Source organism: Dendropsophus ebraccatus, chromosome 10 (assembly GCF_027789765.1).
Source record: "Dendropsophus ebraccatus isolate aDenEbr1 chromosome 10, aDenEbr1.pat, whole genome shotgun sequence".
NCBI lineage: Eukaryota > Metazoa > Chordata > Amphibia > Anura > Hylidae > Dendropsophus > Dendropsophus ebraccatus.
This window is the reverse complement of record NC_091463.1, coordinates 78136027-78160385: the sequence shown is the minus strand read 5'-3', so window position 1 is coordinate 78160385 and position 24359 is coordinate 78136027. Positions and strand designations below refer to the sequence as shown.

The 24359-nt window shown below is 43.4% G+C and overlaps 2 protein-coding genes across 2 annotated transcripts in view; one reads left to right on the top strand and one right to left on the bottom strand.

Annotated features, from left to right (window-relative positions):
* The window catches only part of LOC138766437 (uncharacterized), a 37484-nt gene extending 13656 nt beyond the window's left edge, over nucleotides 1–23828 (bottom strand). Inside the window, exons 1-3 of the mRNA XM_069944030.1 lie at nucleotides 22612–23828; nucleotides 3794–3864; nucleotides 3327–3711 (exon numbers count right to left, since the gene is read on the bottom strand). Of these exons, the coding sequence (XP_069800131.1) occupies nucleotides 3327–3711; nucleotides 3794–3864; nucleotides 22612–22889 (734 nt within the window). The 5' untranslated portion in view covers nucleotides 22890–23828. The remainder of the gene's footprint in view (nucleotides 1–3326; nucleotides 3712–3793; nucleotides 3865–22611) is intronic.
* On the top strand, nucleotides 7468–10602 carry YJU2 (YJU2 splicing factor homolog). The gene has a single exon (XM_069943501.1). It carries the CDS (start codon nucleotides 7588–7590, stop codon nucleotides 8860–8862), a length of 1275 nt encoding a protein of 424 aa, XP_069799602.1. The 5' UTR covers nucleotides 7468–7587; the 3' UTR covers nucleotides 8863–10602.
* Nucleotides 23829–24359: the final 531 nt, after the last annotated feature.

The following is a 24359-nucleotide window of genomic DNA, read 5'->3' as shown; positions in this document are numbered from 1 at the left end:
TCATCTATCTCCTATCTATCTATCTATCTATCTCCTATCTATCTATCTATCTATCTATCTCCTATCTATCTATCTATCTATCTATCTATCTATCTATCTATCTATCATCTATCTCCTATCTATCTATCTATCTATCTATCTATCTATCTATCTATCTGTTGTCTATCTATCTATCTATCTATCTATCTATCTATCTATCTATCTATCTACCTCCTATCTGTCTATCTACCTATCTATCTCCTATCTATCTATCTATCTATCTAGATCCAAACAATGATCCACGGCACTCCAAGACGCGTGAAAGAATTTAATTTATTAAAAAAAAAAAAAAAACTTTACAAAAAATGCAACACAGCACAGCTACACACAGTGGGGGAAATTTATCAAACATGGTGTAAAGTGAAACTGGCTCAGTTGCCCCTAGCAGCCAATCAGATTCCACCTTTCATTTTCCAAAGAGTCTGTGAGGAATGAAAGGTGGAATCTGATTGGTTGTTAGGGGCAACTGAGCCAGTTTCACTTTACACCATGTTTGATAAATCTCCCCCAGTGTGTAGCTTTGCTGTGTTGCACTGTTTGTATTTTTTTTTATAAATTGTTACATTTTTTCCTGCATCTTGAAGTGCCGTGGATCGTTGTTTGGATCTAGCTACCTAGGAATTGGTCTAAATCTCATTCTACTGGCACCCACATGCTGGGACGTGTTGTGCTGTCCATTTCCTACAACTAACTATCTATCTATCTATCTATCTATCTATCTGTCTGTCTGTCTGTCTATTTGGCAGCATCAGGGACATGTTCTAAGAGATTTTTCTGCAAAAGCAGTAATCACAAAAAATACACATAACATACTCACAATAACATTGCTAAAACAATTTTCTATGCATGATTATACTGTATATCTAATTTAACCATCATACAGTTACCAAATTACAGTTGCATACAAGGCGAAAATATCATCAGAATATATATTACCCCCTTATAGATACTGACCAACTCCCATATAAAAAGTCCACTTCTAATAATACTTTACATGTGACAAATAATACCACCACACCATGACCACTACCATTACCGCCACAAAATGACTAATAGCCCCATACTGGTACTGAGTGAATTCCGCAGTGTCCTTATAGAGGTAAATACCGGCCTAATGTTATAAAGAGGCAATGGGGGGGGGGTTTAATATTGTAAAGGGGGCACAGTGGGGCATATCTACTATGCCTAACTAATATATGGTGGTCCAAACCAGGCACTGATACTATGTGGGGCAATACACATGGGAGGTTTGTATAGAGGCGAGGATGGCAGTAAAGCGAAAAAAAGCAGATTCTGCAGAGATGAGTCATCAATAGGCAAAGTATTCATGATGGCAGGCACGATCGAAATGGACTGGAAAAGTAAAAATGAACAACTCAGATCCGAGAAGACACCCTCTGTGAGTCAATGGATGTAACTGCACTGTAATAACTTATTTGGCGAACATAGCATGTGTATAAAGTGCAATATGTATCTGTGTTGAAAGTGCGGTATCTATTGGGAGTTTGTCCTTCATATGGAATGACAGTTATGGATAATACCTCCCAGCAAACGCCAGGATCTATTGCTGTATGACAGGTATAGTAGATGGGCCCCCCTCTGTGCCCCTATATCGTAGATAGGTCCCTTTGTGCTCCAGTACAGTGGATAGGCCCCCTATGTGCCTTTGTACAGTAGATAGGCCCCCTCTGTGCCCCTATATAGTAGTTAGGCCTCTTTTGTGCTCATGTATAGTAGATAGGCCCCCTCTGTGCTCCTGTTTAACAGACAGACCCCCTCTATGCCCCTGTTTAGTAGATAGGTCCCCTCTGTGCTCCCATATAGTAGATAGGCCCCCTATGTCCCCTGTTTAGTAGATATGACCCTTCTGTGCCCCTGTATAGCATTTAGGCCTCTTTTGTCCCCTTGTATAGTAGATATGCCCCCTCTGTGCCCTTGTATACTAGTTAGGCCTCTTTTGTGCCCATGTAGAGTAAATAGGTTCTCTCTGTGTTTCTGTTTAATAGATAGACCAAATTGTTTTTTGTATATGCACATACCCTAACCTGAATATAGTGTTTAAGAGTCTGTGACTATAGGTGGGGAAATATGTGAGTCACCTGTACAGTGTAACCCTTAGAAGAACATGCTAACTCAACATGCATCCTTACAAATATATGCTGTACGCCCAGGCTCTTCCATACACCTCTGTGTCTCTGGAGGGAAGTAATAAACAGTACATCTGTTGTCAATTTCTGCAGCGATCAGATCTGATTTGTGATTACATTCTAATTTGGAACAAAGATCTGAGAACGGCAGGGAAATAACAAACAGATCAAATGCACTTGTGGAGCCAAACTATGATACAGCTATTCAAGTCTTTTCAATAGAAAGTCAATATCCATTGTGAAATGACGGACTATGCAAAGACTTGTGCAATCCTGCCACCTTGTGGTCAGCTGAGTGGAATGACCACCACGGCCTCCTACAGTATATGCTACTGAGGGTAGCTTGTGAATATTTTAAAGACATCATTTTGCATCTTACAGCCGCCGGAATCTAAGAGGAGAATCCCATCTCACTGAGGTTTAGATATTGGAAAGGGGAAGGGGTACATGTCACATGTGATAGGGAATATAACAAATATATATAACAATAGCATTGCTAACACAATTTTCTATGCATGATAATACTGTGTATCTAATATAACCATCATACAGCTACCAAATTAAACCTGCATACAAAGCGCAAATATTGTCAGCATATGTATTACCACCTTATAGTTACTGACTGTATCCAATATAAAAAGTCCACTTCTAATAATACCATACAATAAGATATTACAGTGCAGTTACATCCAGTGACTCACAGGGGGTATCTTCTCTGACGTGAGCTGTTCACTTTTACTTTTCTTCTCCATTTGGACCGTGTCTGTCATCATAAATACTTTTTCTAATGATGACTCTTCACTGCAGAATCTGCTTCTGGTTTCACTGCCATCCTTACCTCTATACAAACCTCCCTTGTGTATTTTCCCATAGAGTAACAGTGCCTACTTTGTGCCACCACATGATAGTTAGGCCCCTCTGTGCTCTTATATAGTAGTTTAGTAGATAGTCCCCATTGTGATTCCTATACAATATTAGGAAAGGATTTTTTTGCTTTAATAAAGCTATATTACAAGGCAAAGTTTACACTCTGGGGCACAGTGGCAGTGGTATTAAATTTCCCTATGGTAGTACCAATAAATTGATGCCTCCGTCTTGTCCCATAGTACTACTGAAGAAAGGAATAGTAAAGTCACTTACGTGAGTGGCTGCCAGGTCAGGGATGTGCTGGAGTTAGCTGAATAGTTCAGCATCTGGTTGTCTCCAGGTTTCGGGGCGGTGATGGTGGACAAAGGGCTGGCAGAGTCCTTGGCGTCTGTAGATGGCTGCAGAGTGGTTGATGGAGAAGAGCTGAAGTATATGGGAGATAATGTTACGAAGCTGAGATCTCCTGAGATAGCCGCTGCCTCTTTTCTTATACTGACAGATGGACGGGTAGTAATAGACACTCCGGCGAGAGTTGCGGAGCTGGTAACCAGCGGGGACGTTCTTCTCTCACAATGAGACCCTTCAAAGCCGACCTTACATACACATTTCTGTGGTTTCCGGCATATACCCCTGTTTTTACATTTTGGGGTACATATAGCTGTTAAAGGAAAAGAGGAAATAGGAATAAGATAGGTGCCAACTTTAGACCCGTACACTAATTCCATTCTAGGATGCCATACCCCTTGTACATGTGCCAGTTTTAGGGGCCATGCTCCATCCTGGGCAGCACTTCTCTCCACAGCGATTGGAACTAAAAGAGGAAAATTACAAATATCAATTGTAAAATGTTATTAAAGTCTATTTGTTTACACAGCACCACTCTGATCTATAGGCCGTGCCTGGTATTGCAGCTCAGGATATGGACCTCAGTGGAGCTTTTATATAAGAGAACACCAGTGGTTTTCTAATGTCATACAATTTCTTTAATTCATGTTCCTGGACCTTTAAAGCTATGGACACTTTCTAAGGGATTCCTTCATTCTTGCTTTGTACTATATAATGGTACCAAAACATATTCTTCATAAGTCAACTTTGATCTGGTCATAAATCAACCTAATTTAGGAAAGAAGAGGTACGGACTGGAGACTGAGACCATCATATGCAGCCTGATGGATTTCATTAAACAAAAAAACTAAATAAAAAATGCAGATACCAATATCACCACATAAAACGTATGATTAATGCCGCCATACCGTACATATAACCAATATCACCACATAGAACATATGATTAATGCCGCCATATCGTACATATAACGAATATTGCCATATAGAACATAAGATTAATGCCACCATACTGTACATAAAACCAGTGTCACCACGTAGAACATATGAATAATGCCGCCATACCGTACATATAACAAATGTCACCACATAGAACATATGAGTACTACTGCCACACTGTACATATAACCAATATCACAACATACAACATATGAATAATGCTGCCATACTGTAGATATAACCAGTGTCACCACATAGAACATATGAAAAATGCCGTCTACTGTACATATAACCAATATCACCACATAGAACATATGAATAATGCCACCACACCGTACATATAACCAATATCACCACATACAACATATGAGTACTACTGCCACACTGTACATATAACCAATGTCACCACATACAACATATGAATAATGCTGCCACACTGTAGATATAACCAGTGTCACCACATAGAACATATGAATAATGCCACCATACCATACATATAACCAATATCACCACATACAACATATGACTAATGCTGCCATATCGTACATATAACCAATGTCACCACATAGAACATATGAATAATGCTGCCATACTGTACATATAACCAATGTCACCACATAGAACATATAAATAATGCTGCCATATCGTACATATAACCAATGTCACCACATAGAACATATGAATAATGCTGCCATACTGTACATATAACCAATGTCACCACATAGAACATATAAATAATGCTGCCATACTGTACATATAACCAATGTCACCACATAGAACATATGAATAATGCTGCCATACTGTACATATAACCAATGTCACCACATAGAACATATGAATAATGCTGCCATAGTGTATGAATTATTTGTAATGTAGAAAAATTGGTGTGCCTTGGTTCTGTGTACCCAAAATGGTGGAAGATCTGTAATAAGGCATGAATATTACAAAATGTACATATCCTTTAAGGATATGTACATGAGAAGGCATGGCCTCAGACCCCAGAAGTCTATGAGGACCACCATGCTTTGTCCATGCCCTGTAGACAATATCCTACAATGAACTTGTAGAACAATGTCCGTCTCCCCTCAGCCACTTAGGATAAGAGAGGATGGTAAATGTCTGAAGACGAGAGGCCCTGGCTGCTGCATTAAGCACTTCTCTTCTATCTGCGTGCATTGTGTTTTGCTCTTATGTCACTGACCTAGAGATTAGTGGGCATGCCTTGACTGGGTGCTAGAAAGCGTCCCCAGCCCAGACATCCTAGCTAGGACACCTGACACCTCTGGAGGCCACACGTTATCTGGGTAGAGGGGGGTGCCACAAAGGGGTACAATAAGTGGCACTAGGTCTCATCCAGCATAACACTTTTTATATCTTATCATCTGTCTGTATACTTTATCCATCACCCCACACTTCTCTATACAAGTATCTTCTTATAGGAACAGGCTGCCATTAGTACCGGCTACATCTTAACCCTTTAAAGTGGTTGTCCAGTGAAAATCTTTTTCTTTCAAATCAACTAATATCAGAAAGTTAGATTTGTAATTTACTTCTATAAAAAAAATCTCAAGTCTTTCCATACTTATCAGCTGCTGTATGTCCTGCAGGAAATGTTTTATTTTCAGTCTGACACAGTGCTCTCTGCTGCCATCTCTGGCCAAGACCGGAACTGTCCAGAGCAGGAGAGGTTTTCTATGGGGATTAATAGAAAACAGAGACAGATTTCCTGTCTCGGCCAGAGATGTCAGCAGAGAGCACGGTGTCAGACTAAAAATAAAACAACATTTCCTGCAGGACATACAGCAGCTAATAAGTATGGGTAGACTTTAGATTTTGTAATAGAAGTAAATTACAAATCTATGTAACTTTCTGGTATCAGTTGATTTGAAAGAAAAAGATTTTCGCTGGGCAACCACTTTAAAGTGTAACTGTTGTGAGAATGAGAGGGGAGAGGACGCTTTGCGTTAGAAGAAAGAATCAGGCTTATAATGGAGCTCTGTGGAGCCTATTTTATTGTTACACAGAGCGAGGAGAGGGCTGTGCTGCTGCGCTGTGATCTCAGAGACTATTTTCTGCCAAAGTTACAGTTTCTATAAAGCCTGGAACATCCCTTTAAGATCAGCTTGCAAAATTATACTAATCCTCAAAATTCAGACCAAAAATGCTAGACCCAATATTAAAGGAGTAGTTCACCCCCCAAAAAATTGCTTTTAAATCCAAATCAACTTCTCCCAGCAAGTGTCAGATATTTGTAATCTACTTCTATTACAAAATCTCAAGTCTTCCAGTTCTTATCAGCTGCCGTATGTCCTGCAGGAAGTGGTGGTATTCATTCCAGTCTGAAACAGCTCTCTCTGCTGCCACCTCTGTCTATGTCAGGAACTGTCCAGAGCAGTAGCAAATCCCCCATAGAAAACATCTCCTGCTCTCCAGACTGGAAAGAATACAGGGCATACAGCAGCTGATAAGTACTGGAAAATTGGAGAATTTTGTAATAGAAGTAAATTACAAATTGAAATATTTTTTTTGTTAACTACCCCTTTAAGGCCCTAGATCAAATTCTATAATACAGCCCAAAGACCATGTAAATTACACCCCATAACATGTACCCAATTACAGATCCCAAAATTCAGATTGCTGGGGTTAGACTCAATAATAGGGACATTCCCAGTAAATGTAGGACTGTTAGGAGCTATGCAATCCATCAGAATAATATACAGATGAGCATGGGGACGAGAGATGCACAGACATCTTGCAAAACTACAACTCCCATCATGCCTGGACAGCCTTCGGCTGTCCAGGCATGATGGGAGTTGTAGTTTTGCAACTGCTAAAGAGCAGAAGGACACCAAGCACTGAATTGTATAAAACTGTATGAAAGCAAGCGGTCTGTGACTCAGCAGCGACACCACAGGAGAAACATGGCATTACATTGTGCTCAAAGAAATCAAACAATGCACGTATGGTCGCTTCCTGGTGGTGGGCGGTTACCGAGGGGTGTGGCGAGGCGGGTCCGCTCAGCCAATCAGACGGGACGCTACTACATTTGCTCGGTAGCTGGGCGGGTCTGCCATGTCGCGTCCCCAGTCCTTTCTCACCGCCGGGAAGCGATAGACTGCGGGCGTCACAGCGCTACAAGAAAATGGCGGCGGAGTGAAGACATTACTAGAAGCTGCCGCTGAACCTCTTATGACGAACGGTTCGTGACGTATATTTCCTGCGACAAACAGGATCTCGAAGCGGTCGGAACGATGTCGGAGCGTAAAGTTCTCAACAAGTATTATCCTCCGGATTTTGATCCGTCTAAAATCCCTAAACTCAAGCTTCCCAAAGACCGGCAGTATGTGGTGCGGCTGATGGCGCCCTTCAACATGAGGTGCAAGACGTGCGGGGAGTATATCTATAAAGGGAAGAAATTCAATGCCAGGAAGGAGACGGTGCAGAATGAGCAGTACCTGGGCCTCCCCATCTTCCGCTTCTATATAAAGTGCACACGATGCCTGGCAGAGATCACCTTTAAGACAGATCCGGAGAATACGGACTATGCCATGGAACACGGAGCCACACGCAACTTCCAGGCAGAGAAGCTCATTGAGGAAGAGGAGAAGAGGTTCCAGAAGGAACGGGAGGACGAAGAGCTCAACAATCCCATGAAGGTTCTGGAAAACAGGACCAAGGATTCCAAGATGGAGATGGATATCCTGGAGAACCTGCAAGAACTGAAGGAGCTCAACCAGCGCCAGGCCAGTGTGGACTTCGAGTCTATGCTGGGGGTCTACAGGGAGACGGAAGAAGACATGAAGAGGAGGGAGGAGGAGGAAGATGAGAGGCAGATCAGAGAGATGATGGCCGAGGCCCAGAAGAGGCGGCTGGTGGAGGACTCCGACTCTGAGGGGGAAGAAGCGCTGACCGGTGATGTCCCTGAGAGAGCCGGGGGTGGAAAGCCGACCGATATCCTGACCAATGTCCCCTATCCCAACAAGAAACACTGTGGGGACAAGTCAGGAGATGATGGCGGGAAGCCTAAGAGCCGTGCTATGCTACTGGGCCTGGTAAGACGGAAGAAAGGGCCTGAAACCAGTGCCAATCCAGAGGCTAAAGATCCAGCTACAGAGACTAACCGGGCTAATGGAAGCCAAGGTCCAGCTACAGAGACTAACCGGGCTAATGGAAGCCAAGGTCCAGCTACAGAGACTAACCGGGCTAATGGAAGCCAAGGTCCAGCTACAGAGACTAACCGGGCTAATGGAAGCCAAGGTCCAGCTACAGAGACTAACCGGGCTGATGGAAGCCAAGGTCCAGCTACAGAGACTAACCGGGCTGATGGAAGCCAAGGTCCAGCTACAGAGACTAACCGGGCTAATGGAAGCCAAGAGTCCGAGCAGGCTAATGCCACAGATCGGAGAGAGGACAGGGATAAAGCATCCCTTAGCTCAGGGAACTCCGCCAACATCCAAACTGTTACTACAAATCCATCATCGTTGTCCTTGCTGGGGGCATATTCTGACAGCGAGGAAAGCGAGTAGAGAAAAGAGGGACAAAGAAATGTTTATGGGGAAAAAATCTGGAGCCATGAGTGACTTTGGACTGGTGGAAGATTTATAGATTGTCTATATGTGTATGTGATATATATATAATGGAGCAGATGTCTTTAGCAGTCAATCTCAATACTGCTGTCATGTAATCCAGTTAGGGTCCATTTACACAGAAAGATTATCTGACAGAGATTTGAAGCCAAAGCCAGGAACAGACTATAAACAGAGATCAGGTCATAAAGGAAAGCCTGAGATTTCTCCTGTTTTCAAATATATTCCTGGCTTTGGCTTCATATGTTTGGCAGATAATCTTTCTGTGTAAATGGACCCTTACTCCGTCATCTCTTGTACTTATTCAGATGAGTAACATCCTGCAGTCTGGTTATTACGTTCTTCTGCTCTTTCTTTGTACATGTTTTTATACATCTTTCCCTGTCTGTACAGTTCTGATTGAATTACTTGTTTTCTGATTGTTCTAGTATTCCTATTTTAAAGGGGTACTGCGGCCAAGCTTACTTTCCAGATGGAAGTGTAGCAAGCACTGCTGCCGGACGTGGGATGGGACGTCACGGCATGGTTGTGTTCCAGCGCTGCCATTCTCTGGCATGATGTTGCTGCAGTGGGCGATTGTTGTTCCAGGCCATGCTGCCTCCTTGTCAAACACAGGGTTATCAGGAGAGTTCACAGGGCAGATCTATTGTCCCCGCAAGGTCACATGATCTTCTGGTATCCACGTTCTGCCTATGTGCATCCGAGAAGATCATGTGACCTCATGGGGACAATGGCTCTACCCTGTGTACTGTCCCGATAAGGCTGGAGAAGGGCAGCACAGTCTGAAGCAACACTGCAACCATGCCATGGCGTCACACTTCCGGCAGCAGTGGTTGCTACACTTCCATCTACAAGGTAAGCTTGGCCGGAGTACTCCTTTAAAATGCCATTTCCTTTTTTTTTTTTATCTTTTACGTTAAACAGTATTGCATTTAATATCTAAGGTCTTAGAATGACCATGTGTATGCTTTGTATACACCGCTAGTCTATATAAGATTATCTGCATCACAGATCCATCCTTCATCTTTCTTAGTCTCCCCTACTCTCATCTTCCCGACTTTTTAGCTTCCTCTCTTATGTTTGCATTGTCTTAGTGTGGTTGTTTTTCCCACATGCGTGTGTTCTGGGAAGATCACAAAATTGCTTGGGCATGGTGGGTGAGCCTCTCTCACCTGGTTTTCACTTGTGAGTGGTGATACTGTGCAGCCAGAGATTTATAATGTTATGTCTGATTACCTCTGTATATTGCCAACACATGGAGGCCATGTTAACACAACATAATTTTCGTACTAATCAACGGCCATGATTGGTATGGAACCTATGTTGTGCTGCAGGCTGAGGGAATCGCGGCAAGAGTGTATACACAGGGTATACACTCCGGCCAGGATCCCTAGCAGCGCCGTACAAAACTGACATGTAGAAAACCCTGTCAGTGCACACTATGGAGCAAGCAGCTCCGGCCGCACGCTCCATAGTGTGCAGTGGGGAGTTCTGATGCGGGCATGCACAGATGCGTGACCTGGTTACGGAATGGCCAGTCTCATGCTATGTGTGAACATAGCCTGACCTTGTAATGGTGGATTTGGCTTTATTTTTGATTATGTGTAACTGCTTTTCTTAAAGAATTAAAAATAAAAAATTACTCCACAGAGAACTGATCATTTTAATAAACATATTATACAGAGTAAAAAAAAAACAATGCATGGATGTCTTTGTGTCTTTGGTTTGTAGATGTGCGTCATTTATTAGCTCAGAATTAACTATTCAATCTCTTCACCCACATGGACTGTCAGAGCAGCGTCAGCTGGCCAAGTCCAATAGGGATATGTTTATATTAAAAAAACTCTTTAATGGTGCGTTCACACCTACAGGATCTGCAGCTGATTTTCTGCAGCAGATTTCATTTGAATAACTGAACACAGCATCAAATCTGCTGCAGATCCTTTAGGTGTGAACGCACCCTAAAGGGGTTATCTGGTTTAAACATTTTCTTTGGAGCCACCGGAAAGAGCTGAGTGTTGTGCTCATTACTCCATGGAGAATGTATAGAGCAGTTGAGGTGCCGATACAAGGATCCAGGGGGGCCCAGAGGTTGGACCCCTTGCAATCTCATACTTGTCCCCTATCCTGTGGACAAGTTTGTTTTTTTTTGTTTTTTTTTTGGGGGGGGGGGGGGGGGGGTTTAATTGTAAATCTTTATTAATTTTTGAAAATATATAAAAACGGGCATTACAACAAGCACCCAAAAGGCACGAAAACACAGGCCATCTAGTAGGGGACTAGTATTTTTATATTGGATTACCCCTTTAAATATTTGTATCCAGGCAGGTATTGTGATGGATATGTATGTAAGGAAAGTACATGAATAATGACTGCAACATAACCATGTCAGGACTACAGGTCTGGTTTTGCAGTTAGCAGAAGGCGCCATATCTCATCAGTTAATAGGAAATAATGAAGATGTGCATGAAATAGAATAAGCCCTTGATTTCCCGGTGTCCGCTCGCACTTTATAAGCAGATTGTTGTAATGAGCTGTAGGACATCCTGCGTGCATGCTCAGGTGTTTCCTCCTGTACCCCCGCTGCTTCCCTGGAGTGCTGCAAATGAGAAAACCAGTGAAGGGTCGGGGGCGGCGGACGAGCTTTCAGTTCTTGCCAAAAGTCTTAATGGGTTTAAGGCTCAGCTTGACGGGGGATACTGATCCGCGCACAAAATCCATTAGGAAGTAAATTGTTTTATGCGTGATAATTGATATCCCAGTGAAGAGAATTGACTTGTTCCGTGCCTGGAGAGATGTCTGCAGCCTTAGAGACTATTAAACTGACCCAAGCTGCAAACTTCAATGTATTACTTATCCAGTGTATATGGACAAAATATAGAAATATACATAAAGCGTAAGGAAATATTTGGTTTGCAGCTCAAGAGAGTGGGGGACGTTTATTAAGGGCTTTGCATCTATTTTGAGGTGAATAATTTTGAGGTGAACCAGTATTCAACAGGTGAATATTTTTTAGATGCCATTTTTTTTTAAAGGGGTTATCCAGCACTACAAAAACGTGGCCACTTTTCCCCTCTCTTGTCTTCAGTTCAGGTGTGGTTTGCAATAAAAGTGACTCTGTACCTGCAATCTGTCTCCCCAAACCACTTGTACCTTCGGATAGCTGCTTTTAATCCAAGATCTGTTCTGGGGTCTGTTCGGCAGGTGATGCAGTTATTGTCCTAAAAAACAACTTTTAAACTTGCAGCCCTGTTCCAAACAGGAGTATCTGTGCCCTAACTTTGCACTACCCCTCCGTCCCTCCTCCCCACCCTCCTCATCATTAGGAATGCCACTGGAACATTTTCTCCATGCTGAACACTGCACAGGTGGTTAACGATCCAGCCCATGTTCAGTATTCACACAGCTGACGAACAGGAAACAATCTGCCTGGAGCATTCCTAATGATAAAGAGGGTGGGAAGGAGGGACAAAGGGGTGGTGCACAGTTAGGGCACAGATTCTCCAAGCCATGGCTGTTTGGCACAGGGCTGCAAGTTTAAAAGTTGTTTTTTAGGACAATAACTGCATCACCTGCTGAATGGATCCCAGGACAGATCTTGGATTAAAAGCAGCTATCCGAAGGTACAAGTGGTTTGGGGGGACAGATTGTGGGTACAGAGTCGCTTTAAGCTCCATTTACTTTAATGCAACTGAGTCCCAAACCACACCCAAAAAAAAACTGGCCATGTTTTTGAAGCGCTGGATAACCCCTTTAAATCTGCCTGTTTTGAGTATGCACCAAAAAAAGTTCCCATAATCTGGGATTAGCACCCAATTTATCATTTGCGACTTTTTAAAAACAGGTGCAGGCCTAAATCTGGTCAATATCAGGTGAATATGCCTGCGCAATTTTTGCATTTTTGTGGGTTTATGTACCACTTTTTACTTACTCTTAGTTAATTTTTACTGTGGCGGGGGTACATTTTAATAAATCAGTCACAAGATATTGGAACCAAATATACACCAATTCTCATTAGCGGAGGACTCCGTAGTAAATGTCCCCCATTGAGTTTACCGAAACTCATCTGCTTTGACCTTATGGGGGAGATTTATCAAACATGGTGTAAAGTGAAACTGGCTCAGTTGCCCCTAGCAACCAATCAGATTCCACCTTACATTTTCCAAAGAGTCTGTGAGGAATGAAAGGTGGAATCTGATTGGTTGCTAGGGGCAACTGAGCCAGTTTCACTTTACACCATGTTTGATAAATCTCCCCCGATATGTCTAAAAGTCTTCATAGGGTCCTGACGAAAAAGGAGAAGTCTGGGGGGATCAGACACTTTGGGTCATTGGCTTTGAAGAAGGAAATAACATAGGTATAGGATAAGGTTTGTATAAGACAATAGTCCATCAAGTTCAACCTATAACCCTACTGTGTTGTGTTGAGGAAGGCACGAGACCCTGATGAGGCAGAAACCCTGTACCAGGGGGGAAATTCCTTCTTGACTCCATATATATCAATCAGAATAAATCCCTGGATCAACGTTCTATCACATGTAATCTAGTGCCCATAGCTTGTAATATATTTTTCAAGAAGGGCTATTAAATTAGTTCAACAAATTAACCATTGCATCGCTCATTGGCGTCTGTTTGGCTTATATTAACGGCAGCTGTTCAGCCGACCCTGTGCATTGAAATGAAACTTTGTAGAGAAGTAGAGGCATAGGGTCCATTTACACAGAAAGATTTGAAGCCAAAGCCAGGAATGGATTTTAAAAGAGGAGAAATCTCAGGCTTTACTTTATGACCTGATCACTGTTTATAGTCTTTCTGGCTTTGGCTTCAAATCTTTGGCAGATAATTTGTCAGATAATCTTTCTCTGTAAATGGACCCTTACACAGAGCGATAATCTGCTAAATCAGGCTAATTTGGAAGATCGTCACTCTGTGATCATTGTCATTGGCTGATCGTTGTCTTTATTACATGAAGTGGAATTTGTGTCTTTTGGTCCTGACCAAAAATCATTATCCATCGGGCGTGCATTGCTATGTGTAATAGTGATGCATGGCTGATGGCTGATGAATGTGTAAAAAAAATAAATAAATTTATACACACCTCTCCACCCTCCCTGACGTCCTGCTAGCTTCGGCCTGCTCCCCGACGTGTCTGAAGTGACGGACCGCTCATTGTCCTGGTGATTGGCTGAGCGGCCTCTCCCTTCAGACACTGCGGGAAGCCGGCCAAAGCTAGCAGGACATCAGGGAGAGGTACATGTATGTACAAGTTTATTAATTTACAAGGGCTGCACAGACATCGCTAATGATATATATATACACACAGCCCTTGCTGCACGATTATCGGGCCGTATATGGGCTCAGTAAGCAAGAGTCGATCTAGCAGATAAGCGCTCGCTTACACCAAGTTATCGGGCCCTGTAATGAAGCTTTTATAAGCAACAAATAAATTGGGAAGATGTCCATTATGGCAATTGTGGTCTCTATACTACGCAGACCCCCAGATGGTATTTCATTCCACTTCTCAGTTCCATCACTTCAATAAGCCATTTGGGCTTTGGGATATTAAGGGAAGTAGTGAGAGATGAGGAAATACTTATCCAGTAGCCAATAAATAGTAAAAAATCAATGTGTATGTTGTATGTCCCCCAAATCCTTTAAATTCCCCCAATGTGGTTGTCAGCTGTGGGGTCAGCCTTGGGGCCTGTCACACACTAGGAATGAATACCCTGCAGTATTCCTTGGCAGCAAACAGTAAAACTACGAGACAGACTCTCCCCTACAGCTCGTAGTGGTAAAGCTATTAGGCTCCGTAGAAGGACTACGGTATTCTTTAGGGGGGTAGGAAAGAGAAGACATGATCATTTTTTAATCCAACACAAAGTACAGTGTGGGAAAGTCTGCTGGAAAAGAGCAATGTCAGTTTCCTTTATTAATGGGTATTTGTTATTGAGACTTCAGAATTTTTAAGGGGGGGGGGGGGTCCAAATGTGTTAGTGCCGGCTATAACCAAGATGGCAAATCCTGTCTTTTCCCCTACATCCCTGGATATATTCTGGCAAATTACGATATGGACAATACACATTATTCTCTCCAGTCTGACACAGTGCTCTCTGCTGCCACCTCTGTCTGTGACAGGAACTGTCCAGAGCAGTAGCAAATGCTCGCAGAAAACCTCCTGCTCTCCAGTCTGGAAAGAATGTACCACTTCCTGCAGGACATACAGGAGCTGAAAAGTACTGGAAGACTTGATATTTTTTTGAGGTAAATTAGAAATCTATGGCATTTTCTGGTACCAGGTAATTTGAGAAAATTATTTTTGGTGACCTACCCTTCTAATACTGGGAGTCTATTGTGAGGTTAGTATTAGATAAGAATAAGTTGATGGCGGAACAAAGGATTGCCAGGTGACTTGCATATATTAGTCCATATTGGCCATGAATGTTGTTCAAACTGGTCATACATACAAACGATCTTCCTGGGAAAATGGCGGGAATGTTCTGAGAATATTTCTGAAAGAACATGTGTCCAACTATCACCCAAGAATTTCCAACACAACAGAATGTCGATAGTTGGCTAAGACAATCGTTTGTTGTTACATTTCACCTGACAAATAATTATCTTGCTTAAGGGTGTGTTCACACCTACCAGATCCTCGGCGGATTTTCATTCGGCGATCGGGCGTGCAGGGGGGCCGGGGCGGCAATCGGGTGTGCGGGAGGGCTGGGGCGGCGATCGGGTGAGTGGGGGGGCTGGGGTGGCAGTTAAAGGGGCCGGGTCCCATGCAGTGTATGGACCCATTGAGCTTCACAGTACAGGATCCGCAGCTGATTTCGCTGCAAACTCACAGCATGAAAATACGCTGCAGATCCTGTAGGTGTAAACGCACCCTAAGGGTGCCTTCACACACACACCAGATCCGCAGCAGATTTGCAGATTTGATACTGTGTTCAGTTATTTAGATCAAATCTGCTGCGGATCTTTCTGCTGAAAATCCACTGCGATATGGTGTGTGTGAAGCTACCTTTAAAGAGGACCTGTCACCCCCCCCCCCCCCCCCCGTGCCGGGGCAGAGCCCAGCCGAACCCCCTTTGGAGACCCTTATACTTACCCCGTGCACAAAGTCCCCCTCCTGGACCTGCTCCCGTTGCTGAGATATCGTTGTCGGAAGCCCAACGTGAGCTCATCAGAGATGAGTCAGACGCTCATAGAGAATGAATGGAGCCGTCATTCTCTGCGAGTGTCGGACTCATCTCTGATGAGCTGACGTTGGGCTTCTGACGACGATATCTCAGCAACGGGAGCAGGTCCAGGAGGGGGACTTTGTGCACGGGGTAAGTATAAGGGTCTCCATCGGGGGGCCGGCCGGGCTGTGCCCCAGCACGGGGGTGACAGGTTCCCTTTAAATTTTCCTCAGTCTCCCACTGTGTGTCTATGGGAGGGCTTGCGTGTCTCCACTTCCGTCAGTCTCTGCCAAAAGATTTATTATGCCTATTCTTCGACTGGAGTGCGACGGAAGCGGAGGTGCGCGAGCCCTCCTGTAGACTCACTGTGAGAGACTGAGGCAGGCAGAATTCCACCGCTTTTGCTCCGTGTGAACTGCTCCTAAAGGGAAACTATCAGCAGGTTAGACAAATGTAATCTGCTGATATGTCCCTATTGCGCAGGAGACACAGAGGGGGATGGTATGTCTCTTACCTTACTCCTTGGTGCTGTTCCAGTGCAGTAAGTAGTTTGCTCCACGGTCCGGTAAGACAGTTAGGGGCACTGTTAGGAGCACTGTTCGCCCCCATAGCACTGATACGGCCGTCCCACTCCATTCATTATCATTAGAAAAGGATAGGCTGGCCAGGGGCGGATTGGCGCTATGGAGGCAGGCAGTCCTAACTGTCTCACTGGACCATGAAGCACATGACTAACTGCACTGAAACGGCGCCAAGGATAGAGGTAAGACACATACCTTCCTTCTCAACGTCTCCTGTACAATAGAGACATATCAGCAGGGTAATCGGGCACGGAAGCCTCCACATTTGGCATACCCCAAGGAAAAGGTAAGAATCTGAGCCTTTTCCATGTGCCAGGGGGCATTGTTTATAAATGTCCCCCTATATCTCCATACATCTACAATATCAGTCTAGCCACTGCTTTTAGAGCAGAGTGGTGGTCAGTAACCTAAACAAAGAGTTGTCAAAAATGGGAGGGAAAGAGCAGTATATCAAGAGAAGGAGACAAGTTTGCTAAATGTCGGTATAGAAATGTTTACCCTGACAAGTCCTACAAGCTTACCTTTACTAGTTGAGAGGGGAGTACCCCTTTAAGTTGTTTTGTGACTTAACATAGATTTGTTGCATGATCTAAAATAACCAGTCCAAATATTAGACGAGGAAGTGTGTCCATCTTAGTGTAAGGAGTAAGGAAACTTAAGACATTCAGATAACGTGTCAGTCATATGGTTACATGCCTCAAGATTTAAGAGGATTATATTTTTGTTGACAGACGTTGATATTACTGAGAGGGGGTCCAGTCCTGTGCCAGGACATTCATGCTGAGTAAATCTAGTTTGGTTTAACAAAGTGCACAAGCGCCTTGAGGGACAGGGGAGGTAGATGTGTTATTAACACTCAGATTTCTCCCCTCCACAGATTCTCAGTTAACAAAGTACAGTTTCAGCAAGTTGTTCCAGTTTTCAGGTATGTATACACTATGGAATCCCGACGAAACACCCGTCGCAGATTCCACAGCTTGCACCTTCTCACGGCCGTACGCATCTCCGCTGCTACCATAGGCTTCATTCTATGGTTTGCCAGATTCTGCCGTTCGCCCGAAGAATTAACCTGCTTAATAAATCATTATTTTTGGGGTGTGGAAACAATATATCAGTGATTTTTTATGGGAAAATTTGATTTGAATTACAAGCACGGTCCCCGAATGAATTATGCTCATAATCCAAGGCACCACTGTACTGTACAGTATAGCAATCAGCATGTGGAGTATAATGTATAAGGGCATAAACCTGAAAAAACAGCTGCAGTTTGTAGATACAGAATGGAGATGCAGATCCCCATAATGCAGAAGCGAAGTACAACAGGTTAGAATAGAGAAGCAGGGCTGCGGTCAGATGTCTGTGTGGTCACATGACAGCAATGGGGAGGGGGGGTGTGTTTAGCATGGACCAATCAGGAAGTGAGAATCAAAGAGCTGTACAGGAGGACAGTGACAGAAACTTTATATACAGCAGTGTGAATGGCTGAATGTAAGTGCAGGCACATTATAGCAGCAGTGTGTATAGCTGAGTGTGAGTGCAGGCACATTATAGCAGGAATGAAGAGGATGTGAAACCCAAGGGCTGACTAAGACTGCAGGGAGTATGATGGAATGAGCAGGGCATATGTGGGCACAGTATAGCAGCGCTCTCTGTCCAGGGAGAGAGGGGTTACAGCTCTAGATTACCTGCACAGTCCTGTTCCCTGATACAAGCCCCAGCCTGGATCTGCTATGATTTGGAAGGTGAGGGAGACTTCCTGGTCAGAGTACAGTGCTGTAGACCACCCTGTGCAGACCATGCCCTTCCTCCACTCCCGATTCCACCCAGTACAGGAAGCTCTTAAACCAAAGCAATGCTCTTATACCAAGTTACAATTTTGAAAAACTGTGAGCTCTTCTTGAAAAACGCTTTCAATCCAAGTTACTCTTAAACCAAGGTACCACTGTATATTTTTCCCTGTAGGTGACATCATGCCCCCCCCCCTCCATAGAGAACACAGGAACGTTTGTACATTTGTACTGTGACATCACTGGACACTTCCTTGCAGCGTAAGTTTCCTGAAGCTGTAACTTTGCTGAGTGTATTATATCTCTATAGTGACGTCACTTGTGCTCTTTGCTCCTCTATTATGATGCACCCTGCCGCATCTTAATTGGGTTAAAGGAGAAGTCTGGCGGGTTATAGAATCCGTCAGGGGCAGGGGGTAAATTGTTTACAAGTACTAACTTACCTCTCCTTGTGCCCATGGTCAGTGGCAGGAACGGCCATGGGCCCCCGCCAGGCTCTGGGATCTCCAACCTGGCTGATGGACTGGCAGCTCAGCCAGTCAGTGACTGGGGCAGGACGGCTCTCCAGTCACTTATTGGCTGAGCGGCCAGTCCATCAGCCTGAACAACCATTTTCCCCCTGAGTCATGTTGTCACCACAACTCGGGATAAAATGCCTTTCGGGGGGGTCCTGCGGCCAGTCCTGCCGCTCATCGTGTGCACGGGGAGAGGTAAATTAGTACTTATAATCAATTTCCCCTCTGCCCCTGCTGGATTTTATAATCCGCCGGACTTCTCCTTTAATTATCTATAAGCTGTGACATCACTGTGAGCATTATTTCTGAGCACTAGCAGAAGTCACAGAGCACGGTCTTCAGCTTTTCATAGTCTCATTTTGCTATTAGGCCCCATAAGTAAAAGTTTATATAAAGAATTTATGCCCAATCTGGAGTGGTATGTGGTTATAAGCCAACCATACATTCACACCAAGCAATGTCACATGTCTATTAATATTTATTGAATTTTAAGCCTCCTTCAGTATAGAATACCACCGTTGTGTATATCATAATGGAGAACGGACCATCTTTCCTCAATACTTCTCATCTGCTGGTTTGATGCCTTAGTCCTTGAGATATTTTCGTAGCAATCTGAGGTTTAACCAGTGGCGGTCTGTCAACAAGGCCGGATTATACAAGAAGTAATGAGGCTTATCGCTCTCCATATCTCCTGCTTGGGGTGAACTTGTGGTTAATATCAATAGTTGGGTTTTACGATGTTGGGTTTTAATATATCTCTGGGTTTATACAATTCAGAAAGAACAAGTAGGGGGCAGATCATTGTGTATTGTACGCACTATTAGGAAAGGGTTTTATAAGCTGTGACTGCGATGGGTGTTATAGTGGAGCTGCCAGTATAAACAGACACTCCGGGGCTAGGAGAGAGGTTGTATACAGATAATATAAACTGTGGACCAGGATGGATGGATCTACATGGCTAGAACTAAAATATTTTAGCATGAGGAGCAGAGGGAAATATGGAAAATATGAGGGTTATATCCTATTTTAATTCAGAGATTGCAAGATTTTTCTACCTGGTAGTAAGTCTCCAGGTCAGGACTATGGCTGCCATGTTGGACGTAGAAGCATCTATATGACGCACTGAAGCCATGGTGGGTGTTAGGCTCAGCTCATTATGGTATAACATGAAGGTCCTGGGCCCCAGTGCAAAAGCACCATATTACTTTATGTAGCATGTGGTTGAGGGCCCTTAGGGCCCCCTAAGCCAATAGTTAAAGATATGTGAGTTATTGCAGAGCTGACAGTATAAACAGACACTACGGAGTCAGAAGAGACTGTATACAGATAATATAAACTGCGACTAGAATGGATCTCTGCATGGTTATAAATATAATCTGTATGTATGAGAAAGAGTGGGAAAGGGTTAGTAGGCTAATATGGAAAAGGTATTCTAGTTAAAGGGGGTTATCCCAGGATTAAAAGTTATCCCCTATCCGCAGGGTTATTGATACCCCAATGATCCTGAGAACAGACGTCAAATGTTCAATGGAACACATATGCTCAGCCACCACCGCACTCATTGTCTATGGAACTTCAAAACATAGCCAAGTTCAGCACTCAACAATAATTAGAAGTCCCATAGGGAGTGAATGTCTGAGCATGCACTCCACTCTATTTACCAACCTCGATCTTGTGACTGGTGGGGGCCCCAGTAGTCGGAACTCCAATCAGCTAAGTGAATTACTTTTAATCTCTGGATAACCACTTTCGATTCATAGGGGCACGGGGTGTAGCTATAGGGGTTCAGAGGAACACGTAACACCAAGCAAGATTTTTCCAACTGGTGCCAGAAGAGGCCTTAAGGACCCTCAACAACATAAAGATCATCAGTATTATGTGGCATATGGAAGATGGCCCTGTTACACATCCAAGAACATTATCCTGTTCCAGGATGCCGAAACTGAATGTAATGGGGAGCAGATGTGGACATGCTGGGCTTCCGAACCAGTTTGGCAATGCCAAGGAGCGGAGTCTAAGTGCCTTTTAGGTTTTGACCAGGTCGTTCCACAAGTGTGGTTTGATGTGGGCAGCAGATAGTCCTGGGGAACAGTGTGGATGCACAACTCCAGGGAGCCAGGCAGGTAAGAAGAAATTAGCAGGCTGGTCATCAACAGGAGAATCGGTATGGTACCAGGGACCAGACAGAGGTTTCAAACAAAGGCAGTGGGTCAAAATACAAAAAACTTTCACTCAGAAACACAGGGAACCTACTAAATGTTTGGGCAAGATGGAGCAGCTTTAAATATGTATTGCAGACAGGGCCCTATTTACCACTAGGCACCCGTGGTCCGGTGCCTAGGGCAGCACCTTGCAGGGGGGAAGGAGTCCTGTGCAATTAGCAGGATTATTGGCCATACGCCTATTGGTTACCGCATGAGGGTCTGGTTTCGGCTGCATGTGGTGACTTACAGTGGGAAATGCGGCCTAAGACTGATCAGATATCAATATGATGATCAGAAACTAGAAAATCCTAATGCTAATTGGTGAGAGAAGATGGGGGCGTCTGCAGGTGTGGTGCCTAGGGCAGCAGCAGCTGGTAATACGGCCATGATTGCAGAATCATGGTAGGTGAGGGAAGAATAATAAAGAGCACACTGGCTCATTAAATCTAGGAAGGCAAACACGTGCATGCCCTAGAGGACAATGGGGGAACTGCAGTGCCAGCCGGAAACACAGGCCAGAAGGAAAGAGGATGCTGTCAGTACATGGTGCCATGGACTGCAGAGAACAGTGGAAGTGTAGCCCGGACCAGGCTTCAAAAAGTGAGGAACAGGGGAACATATCCATGTTGACTGCTCACATGGAATAATATTAAGCTGAAACCGAGTCTAGCTTAAGTTTCAAAGTGAATCATGCACATTAAAATATAGCCCCTTTTCTAAATGCATGTTATAGAACAGAAGGATCTAAGCAGATTGATATATGTATTTGTAGGAAAGGATCCAGTATAACTAGTAATTAAAACCTCTACTCATTTCAGGTTTAAGAGTTCAGTGGGAGGTCCTAGACAATGATTGACAGTTGTTTCTATATGCACAACTTTACAGGGAAGACTGTCAGTCATTCAGTAGGACCGCCAACTGAACTTCAAAACCAAGAATTAGAAGTTTGACTGAATAAATGATTGTATAATGATAACAATGATAATAATAATGGTGATAATGATGATGATGATGATAATTATTATTACTAATATGATGATGATGATGACGATGATGCAGATGGTGTTATCTATACAAGCAAGTATACGTTATAGTTTCGCAACTTTTTTTTAGAATTGGTGGTATTTGAAGTTGTCATTGACAATTATGTGGATGGCCCAGGTCTGATGTGGAGCCAGGGCAAAGAACATCCAGTTCAACTTATTCAAATTCAAGTTATTAAACTGTGTGCAAGAAACTGTTCAATTCATGTACAGTTTGCAATGGTATATGCAATACATCTGAAATTCCTAAATATATTTCTTATATCCACATAACATATATATGATCTCTAATTCATAGACTTTATACAGACTATTCACCTAAAATACACTCATTTATAGACATCAGATATAAGTTATTAGAATTGGTTATTTCTCTTACCTTACATTCCCAAGTCCTTTCAGATGTGACTTTCTCCATTTATTCACTCTTCTCAAAATGAGTTTCTCCTTATTCCCACCAGGATTTGGGTGAGTCATCTGATTATTGATCCATTGAGTTGTAGAACTCATTGAGTCTTGAAGTGATGCATTGGTCTTAGAAATCAATGTATCATTTTCTTTTGGAACACCTGAGTCCCCTTCCGTTTGCTGTGCCAGGAGCTGGAGACACGAATGTCCAACCAACCACAGGAGAAAGGTCATAGTGACAGAAGTCATGGTGCTAAGTCATACAGGAGTGACAGAAAGGGGTCAGTAGCAAAATGAAGGTGATGACAGCTAAATCGAACTTACAGAAATAGTCTATGGAGAATGCAGAGAGACCCAAGACACAAGGAATCAGTAGTAATGCAAGAAAGGAAAGGAACAATTGAGAACTCGGGAGGAATTGACTAAGAAGGGTTAATACACTAGGATTACGGCAAGCAGAAAGCGAAGCGTACAGAATGCTGAAAGGTACAGAGAAGAACTTACTTGGGAATGGAATGTAAAGAGTTAACACTCAAGAGAAGGATGAAGAAGAGAGAGCTTGCATAAGAATAGACTGCGGAGTTAATGCTCAAGACAAGGATGAAGCCAGGACTAAAGGAGAATGTAAGAAGTCAAAGAGACAGAGAATATATGCAGGGTAAAGCCAAGAAGACAGAACTTCCAGGAGTAAGGAATGACAAGAGTTAAAGCTCAAGAGTAAGAAAGAGGAGAGAATTTAAGAAGGTCGAATACGAGAAGATGGAAAGAGCTTGAAGAAGAAGAGTTAACACTCGAGCAAAGAAGGAAGACGAGAGACAAGGCATCAAAGAAGGATGAAGACAAGAGGACCTACAGAAAGATGAAGACAAGAGGGTGCGAAGCTGATGCACAAGTAAGACTAGACAAAGAACTTGTAGAACAGTGAAGACTAAGGAAGATGGAAACCTGGAGATGTGTGATCCAACATGAACACTCAACTATGCAAAACTCTAAGACCCTACCAGACAAGGAGAAGACACGGAAGAAGATAGATCATGTAGAAGGATAATTTAGTTTTAGAGAGCTTGTTAAAAAACATGTAAAGAATAAATCCAGAAATAATAAGGGATGATGGTAAAGTTCTGAGGGAGGATAATCTACCGAAAGATCCTAATGCCTATTCCTCCTAGTCCTCCCTCTCCCAGAGACTTAGTCCAGAAATCTTTTCTTTTTTTCCTTCTCCCCTTACACTGGGGCTTTCACTGCCCACCAATGGCTGGACAGCTCTGCCCGCATCCCCCTCCTCTGTTCTCACCCTATCAGCACCATCAAAGGGGGCTCAGGATTACAGGTGCTTAACAAGGAAGGGGACTCCAGCCTATGGCACCGGATAAGGCACCTAGCTATGCTCACATGTGAAAATATTCACTTTCACAGTAAACCTATTCATCGTGGCTCGCCATTTGAGGTTCCAGCTAACAAAGACGAAGTATCATTTAAGGGGTCATAAACTGTTTAATAAAGACGGCTGGATTATTGGAGTCAATGGTCAGGCTTCATAGTAGATATTATGTGAAAGTCGGAGGCCAAAATGCTTAAATGGCTTTTCTGATGGATGGGATTTGAGATACATACATTATTACTATATAATTCAATCAGGTGCTATCAGATACATATATCGGATACATAGACGACATTCTGCGTATTTGATTCATATGGCATTGGATACATGCATCCTAT

What these genes read in the sequence shown, in the direction of transcription:
- YJU2 (XM_069943501.1), top strand. Translation starts at nt 7,588, where the DNA reads ATGTCGGAGCGTAAAGTTCTCAACAAGTATTATCCTCCGGATTTTGAT.